General features: G+C 47.3%; 2 protein-coding genes across 3 annotated transcripts; both read right to left on the bottom strand.

The window, feature by feature from the left end:
• Positions 1-2,616: 2,616 nt before the first annotated feature.
• Positions 2,617-9,390, bottom strand: RDM1 (RAD52 motif containing 1). 2 transcript variants are annotated; one of them, XM_062595743.1, is made up of 7 exons: positions 9,296-9,390; positions 8,233-8,412; positions 7,691-7,813; positions 7,018-7,177; positions 6,285-6,383; positions 4,723-4,811; positions 2,617-3,326 (listed from the first exon to the last, which is right to left on the bottom strand). In XM_062595743.1, the coding sequence occupies exons 1-7, from the start codon at positions 9,380-9,382 to the stop codon at positions 3,222-3,224; spliced, it is 843 nt and encodes a 280-aa protein (XP_062451727.1). In that variant the 5' UTR covers positions 9,383-9,390; the 3' UTR covers positions 2,617-3,221. The 2 variants fall into 2 exon arrangements, with proteins under 2 accessions (XP_062451727.1, XP_062451728.1); XM_062595744.1 differs by lacking the exon at positions 6,285-6,383.
• A 201-nt stretch (positions 9,391-9,591) lies between these two features.
• GH1 (growth hormone 1) lies at positions 9,592-13,214 on the bottom strand. The gene is made up of 5 exons (XM_062595371.1): positions 13,187-13,214; positions 12,371-12,534; positions 11,670-11,786; positions 11,102-11,263; positions 9,592-9,940 (listed from the first exon to the last, which is right to left on the bottom strand). Exons 1-5 carry the CDS (start codon positions 13,212-13,214, stop codon positions 9,740-9,742), a joined length of 672 nt encoding a protein of 223 aa, XP_062451355.1. The 3' UTR covers positions 9,592-9,739.
• Between the last annotated feature and the right edge of the window lie 5,374 nt (positions 13,215-18,588).

The raw sequence follows: 18,588 nt of genomic DNA, 5'->3' as shown, positions 1-18,588 counted from the left end.
GTGGTATTTCTTGATGTCCCAAGAAGCACAGAGAATTCATGCCCCTCCTTGATGAGCATCTCAGCTTTGAATTCAAATGGAAATGGTTTATGTGGATGCTAGTGTTCTTCATATCCTTGGCTTAAAACCCAGATCAGATGGATGGAAAATAACTCTCAACATTTCAAATGCTAGGGAATACTTACAAGTACTCAGCCCACAGGTATTCCCTCCACACTGGTGTGTCAATAGAAGAAATAGTATTGCCAGTGAAATCTCTGTAAAGAAATGATTGATGCATCATAATCGTTGTTAGCGTGCTATATGTAAAAGCTCTGCAAGAAGACTACTTGCAAAATATACTCACCATGCTCCTTGGTGCCAGAGCTTCTCATTCCCCATAGCATAATACCCAGGGATTTTAACCAAGTATTTGCAATGTTATATACAAAGTCCTCTTTTCCATCCCACAAATCCCACTGCTTCCTAGGGAAACAGAGGCATCCTGGAGGGTTAAATCTTGAACAACACGCCCAGAAAAATTTGCTTCTCCGCAAATTTGGCTATTAAGATAGAGCAAAATTCACATGGACATGCAATGGCCTAGCTAGCCCAGCTTCAGTCCCTCTGTGGTGCAGCGCGAGCCCTCAGAAACCACTGACAGCTCCTGGCAGTGAATCACTCCTGGGTATCCTCTCTCTCCGGGCGCTTGGGTGTCTGTGGCGGGGCCTGTGGCTACGCGGGTTTTGGCGAGTGGCTCACAGGGCCAGGAGCGCTTGCCGTCCTGCGTGAGGTCTATTTGCCAGTTAGTGCTCACAGAATAAAAAGCGGAGGAGGGGAAGAGGGCTGGGGTGACTGGCGCAGATGCCACGGGCACGTCACTTAGAGCCGTGTTTCAAACTTGGATGTCTAAGGGGAACGTTAAGCAACTGCTTAGAGAGATAAATAAAGCAATCTGCCTTCCTGAGGGCCTGTTCACTGTCAGCTCCAGCTGCCTGCGGGGATCAGGCAGCTGCACCTTACAGCGGAAACGTGGAAGATGGATTCACGAGACCAAGTACAGCTACCTCCATCTGCACTAACTCTCTCAGCCAGGAGACACGACACCAGGTGTTGCATGTGTCAGCCCACCTCAGCATCGGGACCCACCAGAGCAACCCTGCTCTGCGTGCTCAGACTGGGCTCAGCTGGCGGTTGGAAACGCTGCAGTTTGGGGGAGAAACTGCTCCCCGGGGAGGTGGGTGTTTGGGCCATGACTGCCCGGGCGAGGGAGGGACGTGGGTGACGCTCTGCCGGCAGCACGTCGTGGCCTCCCGCTCGCCACGAGCGGCACAGCAGCCATTTTCCTCTGCCTCCTTGCTGTGCGGGGAGGTTGGTTAAGGTCGGGGAAGGCTGGTCACGGGGGGCTGGTCCCCCCAGAGCAGGACACCCCCCCCCCCCGCCATCGCCGCCGATGACGGTACTCACAGGACGGAGAGGGCCAGGCGGTGGGCCGCCCGGGGGACGCGGGCGAGGGCGGCGTGGCTGCAATCGAGCAGCCGCCCGTGGCAGCGGCAGGGCGCCGGGCAGGTATCGCTGGGCCACACCGGGGAAGGGGTCACCGCCGCCACCGCCAGCAGCGCCAGGAGGACGAGGGGGCGGCGGGGCCGCGCGGGGCCCATGGCGCAAGCCGGGGGGGGGGGCACCGTTGCCAGGCAACTGGCCTGGAGGCCGGGGGCAGGCCTGGAGGCCGCGGGCAGGCCTCGCCGCCCTCCCCCTGCCAGTCCTTCCGCTCACGCTTTCCCCCTTTCTTTATTGCCCCTAAAAATTAACAAGCGGAGACCAATTTCCAGGTGTATCTGTCCTGGAGGACGGAGCGCCGACCCCGCAGCTCCGGGAAAGCCCAGGCGCCCTGGAAGCGGCTTGCTGAATGGAGGCGGCCTGCTCACACACAAGCAGCAGGGCTTCTGCCAGCTCCTCGCGCCAGAGACAAGGTATTACACGCGCCCGGACAGGCAGCGGGGAGCAACGGAGCTTCAGTTTCCCGCCAGCCACCAGTATTTCCAACAGGGAAAAAACCCAACAGGAACGAGGCAGCTTGGTAATTCGTCGCCAAGCGCCAGCGTTTCATTTTATAAGCACGACCGAGCTCTCGGAGCGTGCCACGACACAGCATTTACCACGTCCCGTGAAGGTCTGGTCCAGGGCTTAATTATTTCCACCTGTAAAACACCGCATTTTACTTCCCCTTGGAAGTTCCTCTGACTTTGGCTACCGGCCCCTGGATCCTGTTTCACCTTTGCACTTTCCAGGTTAAAAAGCTTGTCAAGCATCGGGCGTTTTCTCTGTGCAGAGCTGCTGTTGTGTCCTGGATCACGTCACCCTTTCCTCTTTTTGTTAAGTTAAATACGCCACACTCCTGATGTTTCTCATTTCAAGGTTTGCACTCCAAATCTCCGGTCACCCCCGTGGCTCTTCCCTGAGCTCTCTCGTGTTTCTGTCGCCTTCTTCCAACCACAGAGATAAAAAACACTGTGCAGGGGTTTGTTACCAAAACAAGATTTATCTTCCCTAACATGCACCTTTGTGATTTGCGGACCTTGATGTACCTTCCCATTGAATAACATGCCTCCAAGGTTCATTTATCACATGAACAGCTACAAAATACGATTTTACTTAATTTAAGGAAAAACATATGTTCACAGCTTTAAAAAGAACCTTTGCTTTACATCACGATAATGTCCCAGATACTTGGTTCAAAAGATCAACACAGAACTTAGGCTTATCTCTTTAGAAGAAATTTTACCTACAGAAATACATTTTTCTGTGCCTGTGTGCACATGTCTAAGTCCTACAGCTACTCCTGCTGGTAAGACAGCTATTTCCACCCATCTCTGGTGCTCTCTTGCAGATCAGATCTAACCTGCACTGTAGCTCTTCCAGGAAGGGCCTGTTTGTTTTATTTTGAAGTGCTATGCACATCTGGTATGCTGTCTAAATAATAATCATACAGCTAAAGCTGATTTCCATATATAGCTGACCTGGATAAATTGACAGGAAAACACTTTCTTCTCCAAAAAATGGCATATGTTTTGGGGCTTAATTTTAGTAACACTAGGTTTATTGCCCATTTCTTTCAGTGTTACGCATTTGGAGAAAAAGAAAGTGTTGGATATGAGGCACATGTCATTTCACAGCTTTGGACTTTCACTCTCAGTCAGATATTGCAGCACTTTTGGAAAATATCTAAAACCCAGGCCACTCTAATTAGACAGCACTTCGTGTTGAGGGAGCTTATCATCAAAACTGAGATCAGACAAAAGTTCTTCTTCTTCGAAGTCAAACTGTTCCAAGGACAATTCATTGACCTGAGAAAAGAAATCAAGAGAGAATTCGTTTCTCAGTGAGCAATGTTTCTCAATGTTCAAACCACATATTTTAACTTCTTCTTTCTGCACCTGGAAACACAGTGTATTTTTACCATGTTTCCAAAAATGACTCCCATGGAATCTACAAACTCAGGAACATTCCTATTTTGGAATGGCTGACCAAAATCACAAGGCAATGAACCAGAAAGACACCCAGCAGTTCTCCTCCCAAGCAGGCTGTTCTGAATTCCTGTTAGTTAGCCGCATCAGGCTGGTACGTGCCTTGCGGAGACAGCACCAAATCAACTCCCACGCACCATCAGTAGGAAAGCAAGACTGCAGGGGAAGTGAGGGATGACTCTTTTGTTAAACAGAAGTTTGAGAAGCAGCAGGCTTTCTGGCTCACTTTGCTGCATGCTTCTCTAATGGCCATTAAATGTCAGGTCACTTCTCCGTGGGTTTAAATAAAGTTAGATAAAAGGGGCAGTGCAGCACAGAGAGCACAAACAGCAGAAATTTCTTCCTCCCAACCAATATTTCTGATGAATATTAGTTACTTCACACAGAAAAATACCTCATATTTTACTGTTACTCTGCTGTAAGAAAGGAAGATAGTTCTGTCCACGGATATCAGGTGACTCAGTGTCATCAAATGGAGCAATGTGTCATAAGGTTCATTAGACATTTCCTTGATGCAAGTTGCAGGAGGAGTTGGACACTATACTGTGCATTGCTGACACATCATGTGAGTCTGATGCTTGCTTTCAAAAGAGCACTGCTTTCAAATTAAGCAAGCTGAAAATCCCTTGCTCAGGATTTACTGTGTACGAGGGCTAGCTTTTAGAATTCCATCTTTTTGAGCATGATGATAAAAGTTTTATTATCATACCTTGATATTTTTGTTCTTTGCATGCTAACAGATCCCACAATGACCTGCAGGGATTTCACATAGCCTTTTAACAATCATTCCCTCTAAGATAAAAATAAATTTATGAAATTCATTTCTAGATGGAGAGTTTCACGTATTTGAGAACATATTAAAAATCATTTGCTTTAGCTTACTGTAACTTTACTGTGATATTAATTCTCACAGATTTTATGAAAAAGCAGACCTGGACACCATCATGTGCAAGACTTGTCAGCCCACATCATCCAACTGCTCATTTTCCTGTGCTATTTAAAATATACACACAATTCTGCACAAAGAGCCCAAGAAATTAAGAGCTCTAAAACCTTAGCATGCTGCATAATTCCAAGATGTGATTACTTTCTGGTCTTCAAGTTTAGGTCATTGCATAAAAAGAGGTCGGAGGCTGAACAGTAACAACCGTATCTCTCATCTCTAGATGTATCACACAGCTACCATGCAAAACTAAATACCTGCTACTGGGTTTACCTGAATAAGCTCTTTCAGTTCCTCTTCTGTTAAAGAGTCTGTGGGCTCCTCTTGGGTGGAGTTGTACTCCACAACCACTTTACCATTGTCTGAAACAGACACACAGAATAAAAGCCAGAAACACAGTTAGCTAATACTGTGTGTAATAACAATAAGCATATCCTAAACCCCTTGGGACCTGACTGAATAGGATGAATCCACTTCAAAACTGCATTCGGAGAGGTCAGCTGGTTGTCCTGAATGATTGTAATTGGAATAGGTCATTTTATTGTCCAATGGCAAACCACTGGTTCTAGCTTATTTGTTCTCTTACATAATATAACCATTTTACTGTGAAACATTAACCTTTCCATGGTGGTTTAAGTAGTGCGTGCTGGCTGCAGCAATGTGGACAGAGCTTGTGCCTCCTACTGTCATGGTTGGGCACAGAAGCAGAAGGGCTGATCTTGCTTCTACTGTTGAGCAAGCGCCAATGGAAGCAGGATTGGGCTGTAACACTTCAAGGACTGTTACAGTTCTGAAAGTGCTCAGCAATTGAAGAGTCTATGATGTTAATTATGAAGCAGGGAGGAGAAAAGTGGTAGTTACTGCATCGTACAACTTTTAAATGGCATGCTGTGAAACTGCAGAGCTGCCTTTTTCTCAGGCCTGCATGCCTGTGTTCTCTGCAGAAAATCAGAAGGCTCTTACTAAAGGGAAAGGAAATTGAAAGTGAGGAAGCAGAAATAGACGGAGAAGCAGCATGATAATTGCTCGTCTCTGCTATGCAGTGGGCCAGAAGGCAGGAAGCACTGCAAAACATCTGAGTCCAGAGGCACATCTTAAACACCTTAAAGAACCCATGGGAAGAATCTGACAGGTATTTAAATCCTGCTGGATTCAACAGAGTTAAGTTCCTACTCAGATGCTTTGCTGTATCAGTGACTCAGCATGAAGGGGTGTTTACTGGGAAGGTCTCCTCTGTGTAACTGAAGGATAGCAGCACTAACCTGACCATATGAGGTTATGTCCTTGTGAGAGAAATGCATAAAAGACTGAAGTACTCAGATACTACATAAATAGGAGTCCTCTAAGAGCTCAGAGAGCGCAACACCTAGAATCCACAGAAAGCAGATATGGCTGTTTCTAGGTAGGCGCAGAGGCAGTTTCTATAGTTACAAACTGCAGCGATAGTAGCCCCAAAGATGCAACACTGCATACAACAGTGAGGCATGGACCTTTGACAGCAACTGCCTGGCGAGGAATCAGATAGGAGCATGGAATATGCTGCAGTTCCATTAATGTTACCTCTGGAAGCAGAATGTGTTCACATCCTTACTCAGTATGTGCATGTACAATGCTAATAAGCTTTCTTACGTGTTACCTTTCACTCACACAGCTTATGTGACAGGACCACTCAGTGAAATCACTGCATACCACCACACAAGTTTAATTCTGGTGGAGATCCCCAAAATCCCACTGAATCCTAAGCAAGGTTCTGGGAAAAAGAATTATAACTTTCATGAAAGTTATAATGTTTTCAGCCCAAACACCCTAGTGTTTAGTACAAAAATAAGCCTTACCTAAAACCACGAGGAGTATCTTCTGAAAAGCGCTAGACAAAGCTTTCCCAACTGCAAATTTCTGAACCCTTCTTGTGGTTGTGACAAACTCGAGAGGATCTAAACCAAAGGAGCTGTGGGTTATTGATGTTAGGAATGACACTCTGCATATGAAAGCACACAAGCTGCCTTATACTACCAAACATGATGGAAATTCCTCTGGGGGTTGAACACTGCGTTATGAATCTGATAAGAAATCTGCTTATGTTTTGCAAGTATTTGGCAGCATGGCAGCACCTTCGCAGGGGCTTTGTGTACCAGCCCAGGCAAAGCAGCACATCCTCAGCCCTCTGTCAGGACCCTGCTCAAGGCAGTGGAGATTCTAGCAGATATCTGGGCTGTGCCACAGGCACAGGATCTCTTAGGAATTCCACAGCATGCTCACATCAAAAGTGGCTGCAATGGGGAATGAATAATCCTACAGGTGTGAGAGAGAAAGAGAGAGAGTGAGAGAGAGAAAGAGAGAGAGAGAGAAACAGAGGGTAAGAAAGCAATAGCAGTAGGAAGCAGGGAGGGAAGAAGCATGCTTAGGATTCTTTGCAGTAAAGCACAGTAGCTCGCAAGGCCCCCGCAGATTCTTTTCTCCAGCTAAACTCAGATACTACGTCAGACTGACGAACTGTGCAAACACAAGAATGAATGACCAGGGTCTGACAGCTGCCAGCAGAGACTGTCAGCTGCATCAAAAGCATACCTTCACCATTTTCTATGTCTGCTTCACCGAGGCCAATTCCCCTGGTGCATACCCCATGTTTGGGCATTGTTACTTCTACAGCACACAGATATTTAAGGGATCGCTTCTGTAATGTCTTTCCCAGCTCCTCGTTCTCATCAAAGCCAGAAACATTCTGCAGCTGTTGAAAGACCACAAAATAATTACAATTAAATAGAAAGGGTATGTAGTCACCACCTAGGCCCACGCCAGCATAGCACAGACCTTCTCTGCGCAGTGCGTGACTCCAGGCCAGCAGCACACCGCAGAGCCACAGCAGGGATGTTCACTGTTTTGGCTCTAATTCAGAAATATCCCAGGGTCCCCATCCTCTGTCAGTCAAGCTTGTAATCCTAGTCATCTCAGACACTTTCAGTGCATGAAGACTATTGTCAAATTCTGGCATTGCTTTAAATAAGCCACATGAAAACTGGATCCCCCCATTCGTATAAACAGAAGCCCAGCCAGTGCCCTTGCCCACAGCAATCTTCTCTCCCCAGGCTTTCAGAACACCCTCATTTGTGGTCCAAAACAAAGCTCCTGTGGCTATCTTCAACAGGGACAATCATTTGAGGACAAGTCCATTAACTGCTCTGATTGAGAACATGGGATGAGTAAAGGGAGGAACAACCGATGGACATAAAGGGCCCCTTACTGTGATGATGCGACTGGACCAGCCATTAAAGCCAAGGTAGTGGTTGGCCAGTTCCTGGCACTTGTTGCTATTGAGAGCGAGAACTTGCTGCTGAAATGCTTTCTGCTTGGTGCAAACACAAACCTGTTGAAGAAAGAACTCTGGTTATCCAGGCTCTGCTTCCAGGGCTCCCACTGCATACACACCATTGGTGGCTCTGTGAGAGAAGTTTGTAGGTAATGCATTTACTAACCATATGGGTATTTCTGACATGTGTCGACTATTTGTAATCCAAAAAATGGACCCTGCTTTGCACAAACTACTCTAGCAGAGGGATGCTGCCAGATTACTTCTTAAATGCTACCTGGACGCTACTATTGCCAGCAGCTGGGGATGCCACAGGGTATCATGGTAGCACCCAGCAAAAAGTTAGCAAACCTTCATGCAAAAGCACAGGGACTGTCACTGAGAAGGTCAATAAATATTTCACCTAACACTACCCTGTTGCTGCAAGTTAGGGTGCTGAGTCCTGCAAGTTTCACACCTGGGGCCATTCTACTTACCTTCAAGGGAGACTTCTGAAACAGTCTTTGCCCATTGCATGCACGCTGGGCTCTGCAGGCATCTCCAGCCGAATAAAACTTGACAACAGCGTAATACCCAGGCCCTGCTACAGCAGCGTTTCTGTGTGCTCGCACTGAGTAGAGCGGCCCAAATTTGGAAAATGCTGAAAAAAGGGAATGCTGAGGAAAAGCAAGAGAAATGAAGGTGTTTTGAGGAATATCTGCTGCTGCTCCAGAGTCTGAGCAACAGCTATAGAGACAGCACTACTCCCAAGACCTAATTACCTAGAAAATGAACAGTACTTTAGTACCGTTCTTGCCATGTAGCAACAGTAATCCCTGGAATAATCAGCAAGACTGAAGATAACATGAGTATCTGGCAGGTAACATCTTTTCTTCCCATAAAAGTAAGCCCAAACTGGCCCGACCCCTTACCTTACCAGTATCTTATTCCCAATATTATCCAGCCTCCGAACGGGGAGGAAAGACAGACATGGGATTTTTCTGTCCCCTGAGTTATCCTCATCCCAGACTGCCTCTCGCTCTCTGCTTTGCATGTGTGCACTGTCCTTTTAAAGCCTCAGTACAGCATTATTTTGCAGATAAACTAACAGGATTTTATTTCCACATTTTGCCGGTTTCCCGGGAGTTTCGCTTCACAGACAAACGCTGCCTGGTGAATGCCAGCATCTCCCTGTTTCCTCAAACAGCATCGGAGCGTTTCGTGAGGCCGAGAAGCCGGGATGCCGCTGGTCACGGCGCCGGCACGGTGTAACCGGCCGCGGCCCGGAGAGGGGCTGGGGCAAACAGCCTCCCCGTGGGGGCGGCAGACACGCTGGGCCCAACAAAACCATGAAATAATAATGGTAAAAGTTAAAAAAAAATGTGTTATTAGCATGTGTGGAAGGCGATGGGAGAAAAGGCCTGTGCGAGCGAGGGGAAATTGGGGGCCTCAGGCCTGGGGGATGGGGGAAGGACTCGGTGCCGTGCAGCCCCGGGGCCGGCAGGCCCCGCTCCGGGGGGGGGGGGGGGGGGGTGGACACGCGGCCCGGCCTCGCCTCACCTCCAGGCCCGGCGCCGGCTCCAGCCCCCAAACCAGCAACGTCTGGGCGCTCCCGGTCGGCACCCGGAACTCCACCACCTCCGCCATGCCCGGGCCTGCGGCGGAGGAAGGCGCCTCCGGCCCGGCCCCCTCGGCTCGGCTTGGCTCGGCTCAGCCCGCCCCGGCCCGGCCCTGCCATCCTCAGCTCCCCCCCTCCATCCCGCCGTGCCTCCCCGGGCACCCCGGATCCGTATCCCCCCATGGCCGGCCCCGTCCGCAGCGGGGGGCTCCGCCAGAGGCAGCGAGACACGCACAGCTTCAGCGAGTAGCGGGTTTATTCTCCTCAGGCCAAACCGATCCCCTGCACGGGGAGAGGGGGCTCCCCTTGGGCGGCCCCCGGCTGCTCTTCCTCGGCCGGGGCCGCGCGTCGGGCTTGGGGTTCCCCCCTCCCCGCCATCTCCTCCTTCAGATGGTGCAGTTGCTTTCGCCGAAGCGCCGGCACTTCATCACCTTCAGGTAGGTCTCCACCTTGTGCAGGTCCTTCTTGAAGCACGACAGCAGGCCGTAGTTCTTCAGCAGGGCGTCCTCGTTGCGCAGGTGGATGTCGAATTTGTCGTAGGTGGATTTGAGGAGCGGCGGCCCGCGAGGGCTCCGGTCGTCCAGCTCCTGCGAGGAGGCAGCGGAGTTAAAGGGGAGGAGGGACGAGGCTGAGCGGAGCAGGCTGGAGGGGGCTGGAGGTGGAAGGGGAGCCAGACGGGCCCGGGACTGAGCGTTATCGAAGGCGCTGGGGCTCCTCCTGCGACGCTGGGACGTTCCCTCGCGTCGCGCTTCCCCTCCAGCCCCGTCCCGCACCCCTCCGCGGTTTTCTTACACGTGGCAACTTTGGGTTCAGTCAGCTGTTCTTCACCGTTTTCAGGGAGGTTTCAAGTCCCTTTTCCTACCTAGCTTTAAAGGAAGCTGTTTTTTTTCTTTTTGACTAAAGTACTTCCAAGCCAAAGAGATGGGGAACTGAGGAAATAATTCTGTCTTTCCTCCCACTTTCCTAGTGAACAGAGATCTAACCCAGACCCAGGCTGCGGGCATCTGGAGCTCAGATCTGCGGTCTGCCATCTGGAAATGGAACTGATACATACAGCTACTTTCTCCAGAAGTGCCAGGACAGAAGATCTCATTTTACTCTCAGGGCTTGGCTTTCATGCTTAAAATTGTTAATAAGTGTCCACATTCGTTTCTCACAGATCTAGATCTCAGAGCTCTAGCTGCATTGTGGTACTGGGAGATGACTTACTTATAGAGTGCACTCATCTGACAGGGGATCCTGATAGGCAATAAACAGTTTCATTTTAAAGAGATAAAAAAGAAATGGAGTGACTTTTCTGAAGATCATTCTCTATCTATCAGCTGTCTAGATGCTCTGGTACTGTAAATCTCATTTAAGATAGATGCATCAGAGTATGAGCTTCCACATGTACGCAGACTTACAAGGTTTGTTTCTATAAAATGTCATTAGTCCTTAAAGTCATGTTATTGAAGATCATCTTCCTAGTCTGTGCTGTTATCTGAGTGGTTAGAGCAGTGTTATTGCCTGTGAAGAAGCATGTGCAATGGAGTGCCGTGATTTGATTATGCAAAAAAACCCCAACAACAAAAAAACACAAACAAAAAGCAAACAACAAAAACCAAAACAAAGTCAAAGGGATGCTGCTGGTCTTTAGAGTGGTGGGGAAGTTTGTCATGGTCTTTGGATCCTGTGAAAAATCCTGAGAGCTCTGTGCCTTGTATCCAATTCTCTGGTATTCTATAATCATGACACATGCTGCAACTTACCCTCATCAGAGCTTGGATCCCTTCTTCTAGGTCCTTTAGTTTTTCATAGACTCTGTCTGAGGTGCCAAAAACCAGATTGTTTGTGAATACCTTGCTTAGGTACTGCACCGGAGTCAACCAGGACTGGATAAGAACCAGTGAAAACCGAAGAAGCTCCATGTCCTGAAATGAGAAAAACAGTGGTCAAAGCTGTGCAAGTGAGTTGTGGAGTTACCCATGTGTCCTGATCCCTCTGAAACAGCCCAAAGGTGGCCCAGAAATATCATCACTTCCGCAGCTTTGTCGGATATAAATCTGTTTGTGAGCTGAGGAGTATTACCCAGAAATCTGTCCTGTGCAGATAGTATTTTTTTTGCCTCCTCCTTGGTATGGGAATATGATTTATAGCTTAACCCAAAAGAATCTGTCTTTCTGCATGCAGGCTGTGCACAGTGAAACAGAAGAGGAAGAACAGTACCTCAAAAAGTGCTGGAGATGTTAAACCTTACAGACAGAAATCCTCCGCGCATATTAAAACAGAGTTGGGCTCTTAAAATAGATCTGTTTTTGCCCAAGGGAGAGAACTTACTGATTTCTGCTGGGCATCATCCTTCCCTGTGGGAGCAGGAATGGTTTCTGAGTAACAAAATGCTGACTGGGAATTTTTGTTGGCATGTCTCTGGTCCTCTGGAATATAGGTGCGTTCCTGTGGGGATATCCCAAATACACTCAGATCTCTTGTTGCCTGTGTACTGGCAGAATACCATAGACACTTTTCTCAGGCTATTCTGAACAGGTACTCTTTGCAGGAAAGAAATATGAAATAAAAAGTATCTCTGGGCAGGACTGTCTGAGGAAGGAGGAGTTCCCAAGTTGGCTCAATAGTTACAGTTACTGGAACTAAAGGTCAGCTTCTTGTTAAGGTACTAATATAAGTGCACAAAATACTCGGACTAGGTTCTCCCTAGGAGTAGATGACCCCTGTGACAGCTTTCACCAAACAGATCGCTCATGTCAGCTGTTGGCAATAACAGAGATTGGATAGTTTTAAGTACTCAGAATTGGAGAGGGCCTTTGGTGACCAACCCAGGAAAGTCTTGCAAAGAGCATAACCCGTCTTGTCTTACTAAGGCCCTCTCTCCTCACCCTGAGCTGACAGAGAAGACACCAATGGTTAAAAATGTCTATGTTTCTAGGAACTTATATTGGCTCTGGGTTGACACAGCCATGGTACAGTCTCCAAACCACCAAACTAATGAGGAGGAGATGCCCTGATACCACGACACTTACAAACTCTTTGTACGTCTCAGCTGCCAGGAGGTGAAGGTGCTGAGCCCTCAGCACAGCGTTGGCAAACAGATTGGAAAGGGGCATGGCTGGGAAGGTTGCGGCTTCCTTTGGCCACTGCAATCCCAGTGCGATCACAGCAATGAAGAGAGGAGAAAACCACGACCCTACAGCAAAGAGAAGGAGAAAGATGTTAGCAGTCCTTTAATGACTGTGCTGAGGAGTGATGGCACCTGTGAATTTCTACTTTTGCCAGCTGAGGGCTCACCTCAGTGAACATCTTGTTTGTATTTAAGTGAACTTAGCACTGTAGCGTCCCCACATCACATGAAAATCCCTCCCCTCTCACTAGAAATGGCCTCAAGTCTTGTACTGCTCCCAGTTTTATAAGCACTGTTTTCCTGGCTGAAGGCATTATTGTTCCTTGAAAACATTTTTTCCCTAACATGGTCATCATGTTTTTCTTTAGGCCTCGGTCTCATGAGGAGAGTGCAGTGCACTCATCATTGCATGAGCGAGCAGGGGACAGTGAGTACAAGGTAACATCCCAGGGAGGTGAGGGACTGGGAGTAGCTCACTTTAGCCTTGGTTTATGGTATCCTGCTGATACGTGAAATCTGCTGCCTGCCTCCACGGGACACGAGCTGATTTCCTTACCCATGCTGTGACTAATGTACTTTTGTTCTCTGATGGACGCACCTGTAGGATTTAGTGGTCTTTATCAAGCGAAAGGTTTTAATCCATGACATTTAACTCATGCAAGTGTTCATCTCTGCTTACTCAGACTATTATTACTCAGAGATTATTTTAGCCAAATACCTTTCAGTGGAGGAATACCCTGGGGCATGTAGGACTTCTGCATTAGACATAATCCTGATCCCTGGCTTAAACCCTGAATGTGAGTTTTAATATGTCTGCCAGAATATTTGATAATAGTAACTGCTATAACTGCAGCTCTCCTTGTTCTTCATGTTCATGAGCCTTTCGTGAGCCTTGATGAGTTTTGGCTAATGATTATCTACTTCAATTTACTTAAGTCACGCTGCAGGGAATTATATTCCACTTCATTGCTTTATAAGTTACCACATTTTGATTTAGGGTTGCCACTGAGTGTATATGGCCTAGCACAGCACCATCCCATGTGTACAATATCTCCCACCACCCTAGGCATGCACCAGCACTGACAGTCCTTTAAAACTGAAATAAAAAAAAAATACCTGGAGCCATTTCTGTCTGGTCGGTTGCTCAGGTGTCGCTTGAAAGTGAATGTTTCCTCCTTTCATATAAGGCTGGTAATGGGAACTGTTCAGCCACCCCTTATATAGTAGGGGGTCTGTTTAAAATGTATATATGTGTTCATGATCACAACAACCTCTCTATATCTTCTCCATGCATAAATGCATGTGTGTTCGCAATGGTGCTACCTAATTGTAGTCATTTATACATAGATGTAAAGGTTGGGGAGGATGTTTGCCTAGGGATAAAATTAGTACTGAATGATTTCTCCATATTCTGCTGTTTATTGCAAATAAAGGTCTTATCATTGTTGGAAGACCCAACTCAAATCAGATCAGCTGTTTTACACAGTGGTATTTCCCACAGTGGATAGAAAACCCACCTGGCTTCCTTCCTGCTCCAGGCAGGCTCTGACCCACAGTTAACAGGACTAACTGGTCAGTCTGGGAAACTTCTGACATTAAGCAAGTAGAATTTTTTTCCATTTATTGTTAGTGAGGATTGAGCTGGATGGATGTTGCAAGGTGAATTATTTGTCTGCCATGTAACTTCTTTTATGCTACCAAAATTTCACAAATTCAGCAAGTAGTTTTAGTGGAAAAGAGAATTTTTGAAGAAATAGAGGTCTTTTTGCAAAGAATATTTTTTGTCCTTTGAGGTAATGGTTTGATTCACAGCTTTAGTCAATGTGTTAATTTATTTACATAAGGAATTAAAAGCACCTGAGGACAAATGTAATTTTGCCAATATGACTGTTAAAGCATTGAACTGAGAAAGTCATTTGCAAAGCTCTACTTTGGGAGAATGAAATGTGAAACACAGAGAGTGGGTGTTTCCAAAGAGAGACTGAATAAAATCATTTTAATGAGCTGGTTTGTCTAGCATTTGCTTCTTTGGGTACCAACCTCCCCATTGCAAATGCAGATCTGAGAGCTCTGGGTGGTTTCTCACATCTTCAACTGGGCAAAATTCTGAAAAGAACCTGGTTTTAAGCCATCTTCTGCTCTTTGTGTGAGATAGAAATCTAAAATATCTGTGGATTAAGCAGAGGGCAGGTGTGGAATCAAGGGTGCAGAGGTGGTGGGGGGAAAAGCAAAGATAACAGCACATCTAGCCTGGCTTTTGAGCAGAATGAGGCAGGACCTGAGATGGCCAACTCTAGAAAAGCTTAAAGGACTTCACTGCTCCCAAGGCACCAATTGCTGTAAGCCACCCTGCTCTGGCCCTTTGTCCATGGCTCTTCTCAGGGACAGTCCATCTTTCATGGGCAGTAAACTTCATGCCCCCAGCCCAGGGGTTTGGCCTGCCCCCCTGGAATGGCTCTGGTTTCCATGAGGCAGCATCATCCCCAGAGCAGCTGGAGCAGAGGTTGCGAGAGCTGGTTAATAAACATGCTGGGGAGAGCGCGATCTGTTCCGAGAAGCCCCTCCGTGTTTGCTTGCTAGAGACGTGGTGTCACCACGTAAATGTCAGTCCCTAGAGAAGAAAGAACAGTGGGTCCTGCTGCTATCAGGTGTCCAGTCACCCAATAGCCAGCAACATCTGGGGGTGTTTTTCTGCTCCAGATTGTGTTTAAATATTATGTCAGGATTGGTCAGAGATGAGTAGAACAGCAGGCACCCCAGCCCAGCATAGGCTTTGCTCCCTGGTTAGCAATGACACTCCACCACTGCAGCTAGATTCATACAGTGCCTCACAGCTAAGACCTTGCCCATCCTTGATGCCCTGGTGCCTTTTCAGTTCTGTTAGTAAAAGCATGGTGATAAACCAACACTTTTTATATTGATTTCAAGCACAGAGATGCCAGGAGGTTCCAGACTGAGTGGTGTCCATCAGACCTTGTTTGTCCCTGCTTCCTTCACTTCTGGGCATTAAAAGAGGCAAAAGCTTTGCTGAGAAGGTAGTGCATGACTGTGAAAGTCTGCACTGCATGAAGACATGCCACTAACAGAATTACAGTTGCATAAGTATCTCTCAAGCATCAATTTGACCTTTTTCTAGCTTTCAGGTGCCCACATTGTGACCCAAAGTAGTGCCTCATAAAGCACCATTACATTCTTCATTTCCAATTTCCTTTTCTATTTTGAAAGAGAAAAAAATCCTGAATTCTCCTCAAGGTGGTCCCCTATCCACCTACCTTGCCTTGAGCATCACCAGGAGCATCAGAACAAGTGAAGCAGCCTTTCTTGCAGCACAAATACTCTCTGGGTCCTCCTTACCACTCAGCCTGGGGTGAGTGGGTAGGGGAGACCTTTCTAGCACTGTGTTGGGGAAGCTGGAAGCTGCTGGGTGAGCTGGAGCTCCAGCGAATCCTGGCCTGGGAGTCAGCTGCTGGCTTCCAGCTTAGGCTGAGTAATTTGGTTGGCAACGATGTGGTTGACCAGGTTGTAGGCAGAGGTTAACCACCTCTGCTAGCTTACTAACTCCTTAGGTAAACACTCCTTTTCAGGTTGAACTAGTGCTTTTATTTACTGCAGCTAGAACTGCTCAGAGCATCCTCATGGTTCCATGGAGAGGAAAGGGACCAACTCTATCAAACATGCTTGAAAATGGTAGATCCAGGACTGTGCCCTAGTGGGGCTTGAAAACAGCTGTCTGCCTAATCATCCTGCTGATGGTGGGGATACAAATCAGTTAACGATACAGAGCCTGCATTGAATGTATTGAAATACATTTATTTACATTAAATGCATTTTAAATACAAGCCTACATCAATATAAAATTACAACAAACCTTGGACTCTCGCCTCACTAGAAAATAACGTAAGATTTTAAACTAAAACCCTAATAGTACAGAAATATTCACTTGTTTCTGGCATTTTAAAGGAAGCCAAGGCCCTGGGCTAAGTGAGTATCTGAGTGACAGAGCGGAACTGGGGTTGCCGAAACTGCTTTTGACATCAGCGGTTTCCTCTCCAGGTGCAAACAGTAGATTCTCCTTATTTCATATTATTCAGTTAAGTCAGTTCAATGAGTTGTTTACACAAACCGAGAAAGCAGTTGGGAATTGAGAAGGCCAGAAAAGTTGCCTTCCTCTTCCATTTCCTAAATGAAAACAAGACATATCTGGACGAGCTCTGTTAGTTCTAAAATCTTGGCAAACGTGGAAACCAGGAACAGCCAGTTCACTTCTCCCACTGTATTTCTTTAATTAATCAATTTTATAAGTAATATATGTTTAAGTAATAGTTATATACATATGTATGCAACTAATTTAGGATAGTTTTATTTTACTAATAAAAATCACCCCTAAAATGCTGTTTTTCTGCTATTTAGACTGAGTTCAAGTTTCCATTAAGCTTGCTACCAGTAAACAAGAACCATCCTGTTCCTTGCTGAAAAGCCCTGTTTGCTCCTGTTTTCACCCTCACTTTCCTGCTGGCTCTTTCAGGAAGTGGAACAGTCCTGTCTGCTTCTCCTTGGAGCCCCAAATGTAGTTACAGCCTGGAGGCCCTGGACTCTGCAATGGGATTACCCATAGTTCTCCAAAAGCAGATAGTTTCAGCCACACAAACCATACGGCTTTTCAAGTGGGTCAGGTAAATCAAGGAAAACTACACATTCAGACCAGGATCCTTCTTGTAACATGGGATACAGACATGCAGTCTGAGCTGTTCACTCACAGCTGCTTAATGTCATGTCTAATTTATCCCCGGAGGTGACTTTTTTTTCCCTAGTCAATCCTGCAAGGCAGCTGTGGTGAAGTTTTTTATAGGTCACTCATCCCCAAATGCATAGCCATTCGACCCTATAGGAGGTCCATGCCCACTAAGCATGTTAATCTTTTGTCTGTGCCCCCCAGGCTAGCTGGGGAGGCTGACACCACCATGTCCCTGCAGAAGAGCAGGGTGGTCCTTTCCCAGTGCATCCAAAACACATGCAGCTTCTCTTCCAGGGAGTAAAATTGCTCTTACTGCTCCTTATTCCTTGTTCCAGGGCCCAAGGCATCCCACTGACACTGGCACCAAGACTGTGGGACACATCAGGATTGGGCACAGCAGGATGAAGCTAGAATGCCTGAAGCAGAAGGAAGCAGCACATGAATTTACCCATTACCTTTATTAGGACTTCAAAAAGTGTGTTGGACATTTGTGTCCCACAGTTTATGTCCTTCTCATGGGTTCTGAGGTCACACAGGGCTCTTGCCAAGGGCAACCTCCTTATGACACAGGCCAGCTCTTGTCTGGAGTGGAGCAAGCCCTGCACAAGAACCTCTAGGCCCAATCTATTTCCCAGCCTTTCCTATCATCCTTGGATAGAAAAAGGCAATTCTGGAGGATCTTCCATCTAAGACAACCACCAGCTTGGCCTACTGGTTAGCTATCTGTGACTTTATAGCTAACTTGAAAACCTGAAGGTGGTCTAAAGTCTACTTTTCCTAACACCCACTGTGCCAACCCATAGGTTGCTGCTTGCCTCGGCTCCTCTGCCAGGAGTGCAGGTGGCTGCAGTGGGGTCTTGCAGCTCATGAGGGTCCATGTAGCACAAGGAGATATCATGCCTGGCCCTTGCATTTCCTTCTTGGGGACATTGGGGCTGGAAGAGACCCACTGCCCACTCTGGTACAGTTGTGTTAAACACACAGGAGCCCAGCGTGTTGATGAGGCTGGCTGAGGTTTTGGGCTGTTTTTTACTGGGGGACTGCAGTTGGCTACTAATTTCTACATATGTATTAGGGATGAAGCAGCAGGGCAGTAAAAGCAACACCTGGGGCAGAACAGTCTTTGTAGGCATGGTCTAGATGTGGCTGTAGCTGTGGCAAAGCAAGCACTGAAGGGCAGCAGGCCTCAAGCTCTGTGCAAGGCTACCAGAGATGGCCTGCTGTGCACTGGTGACAGTCCATGATCCCAGCCCAAGATTGAGGCGCCTGTGACTGCCCGTGACGGCAGAAGCCAGAGTCCTGTTCCCTTGGGGGCCAGCAGGTTGATGGTGGGCACAGTGGGGAGTGGTGCCACAGGTGCCTGTGTGGTGTGAGTGCAGGGCCCC

The sequence above is a fragment of the Rhea pennata genome, chromosome 26 (assembly GCF_028389875.1).
Source record: "Rhea pennata isolate bPtePen1 chromosome 26, bPtePen1.pri, whole genome shotgun sequence".
NCBI classification, from domain to species: domain Eukaryota; kingdom Metazoa; phylum Chordata; class Aves; order Rheiformes; family Rheidae; genus Rhea; species Rhea pennata.
Note: the sequence above shows the minus strand (reverse complement) of the source record. Positions and strands in the feature narration are given on the sequence as shown.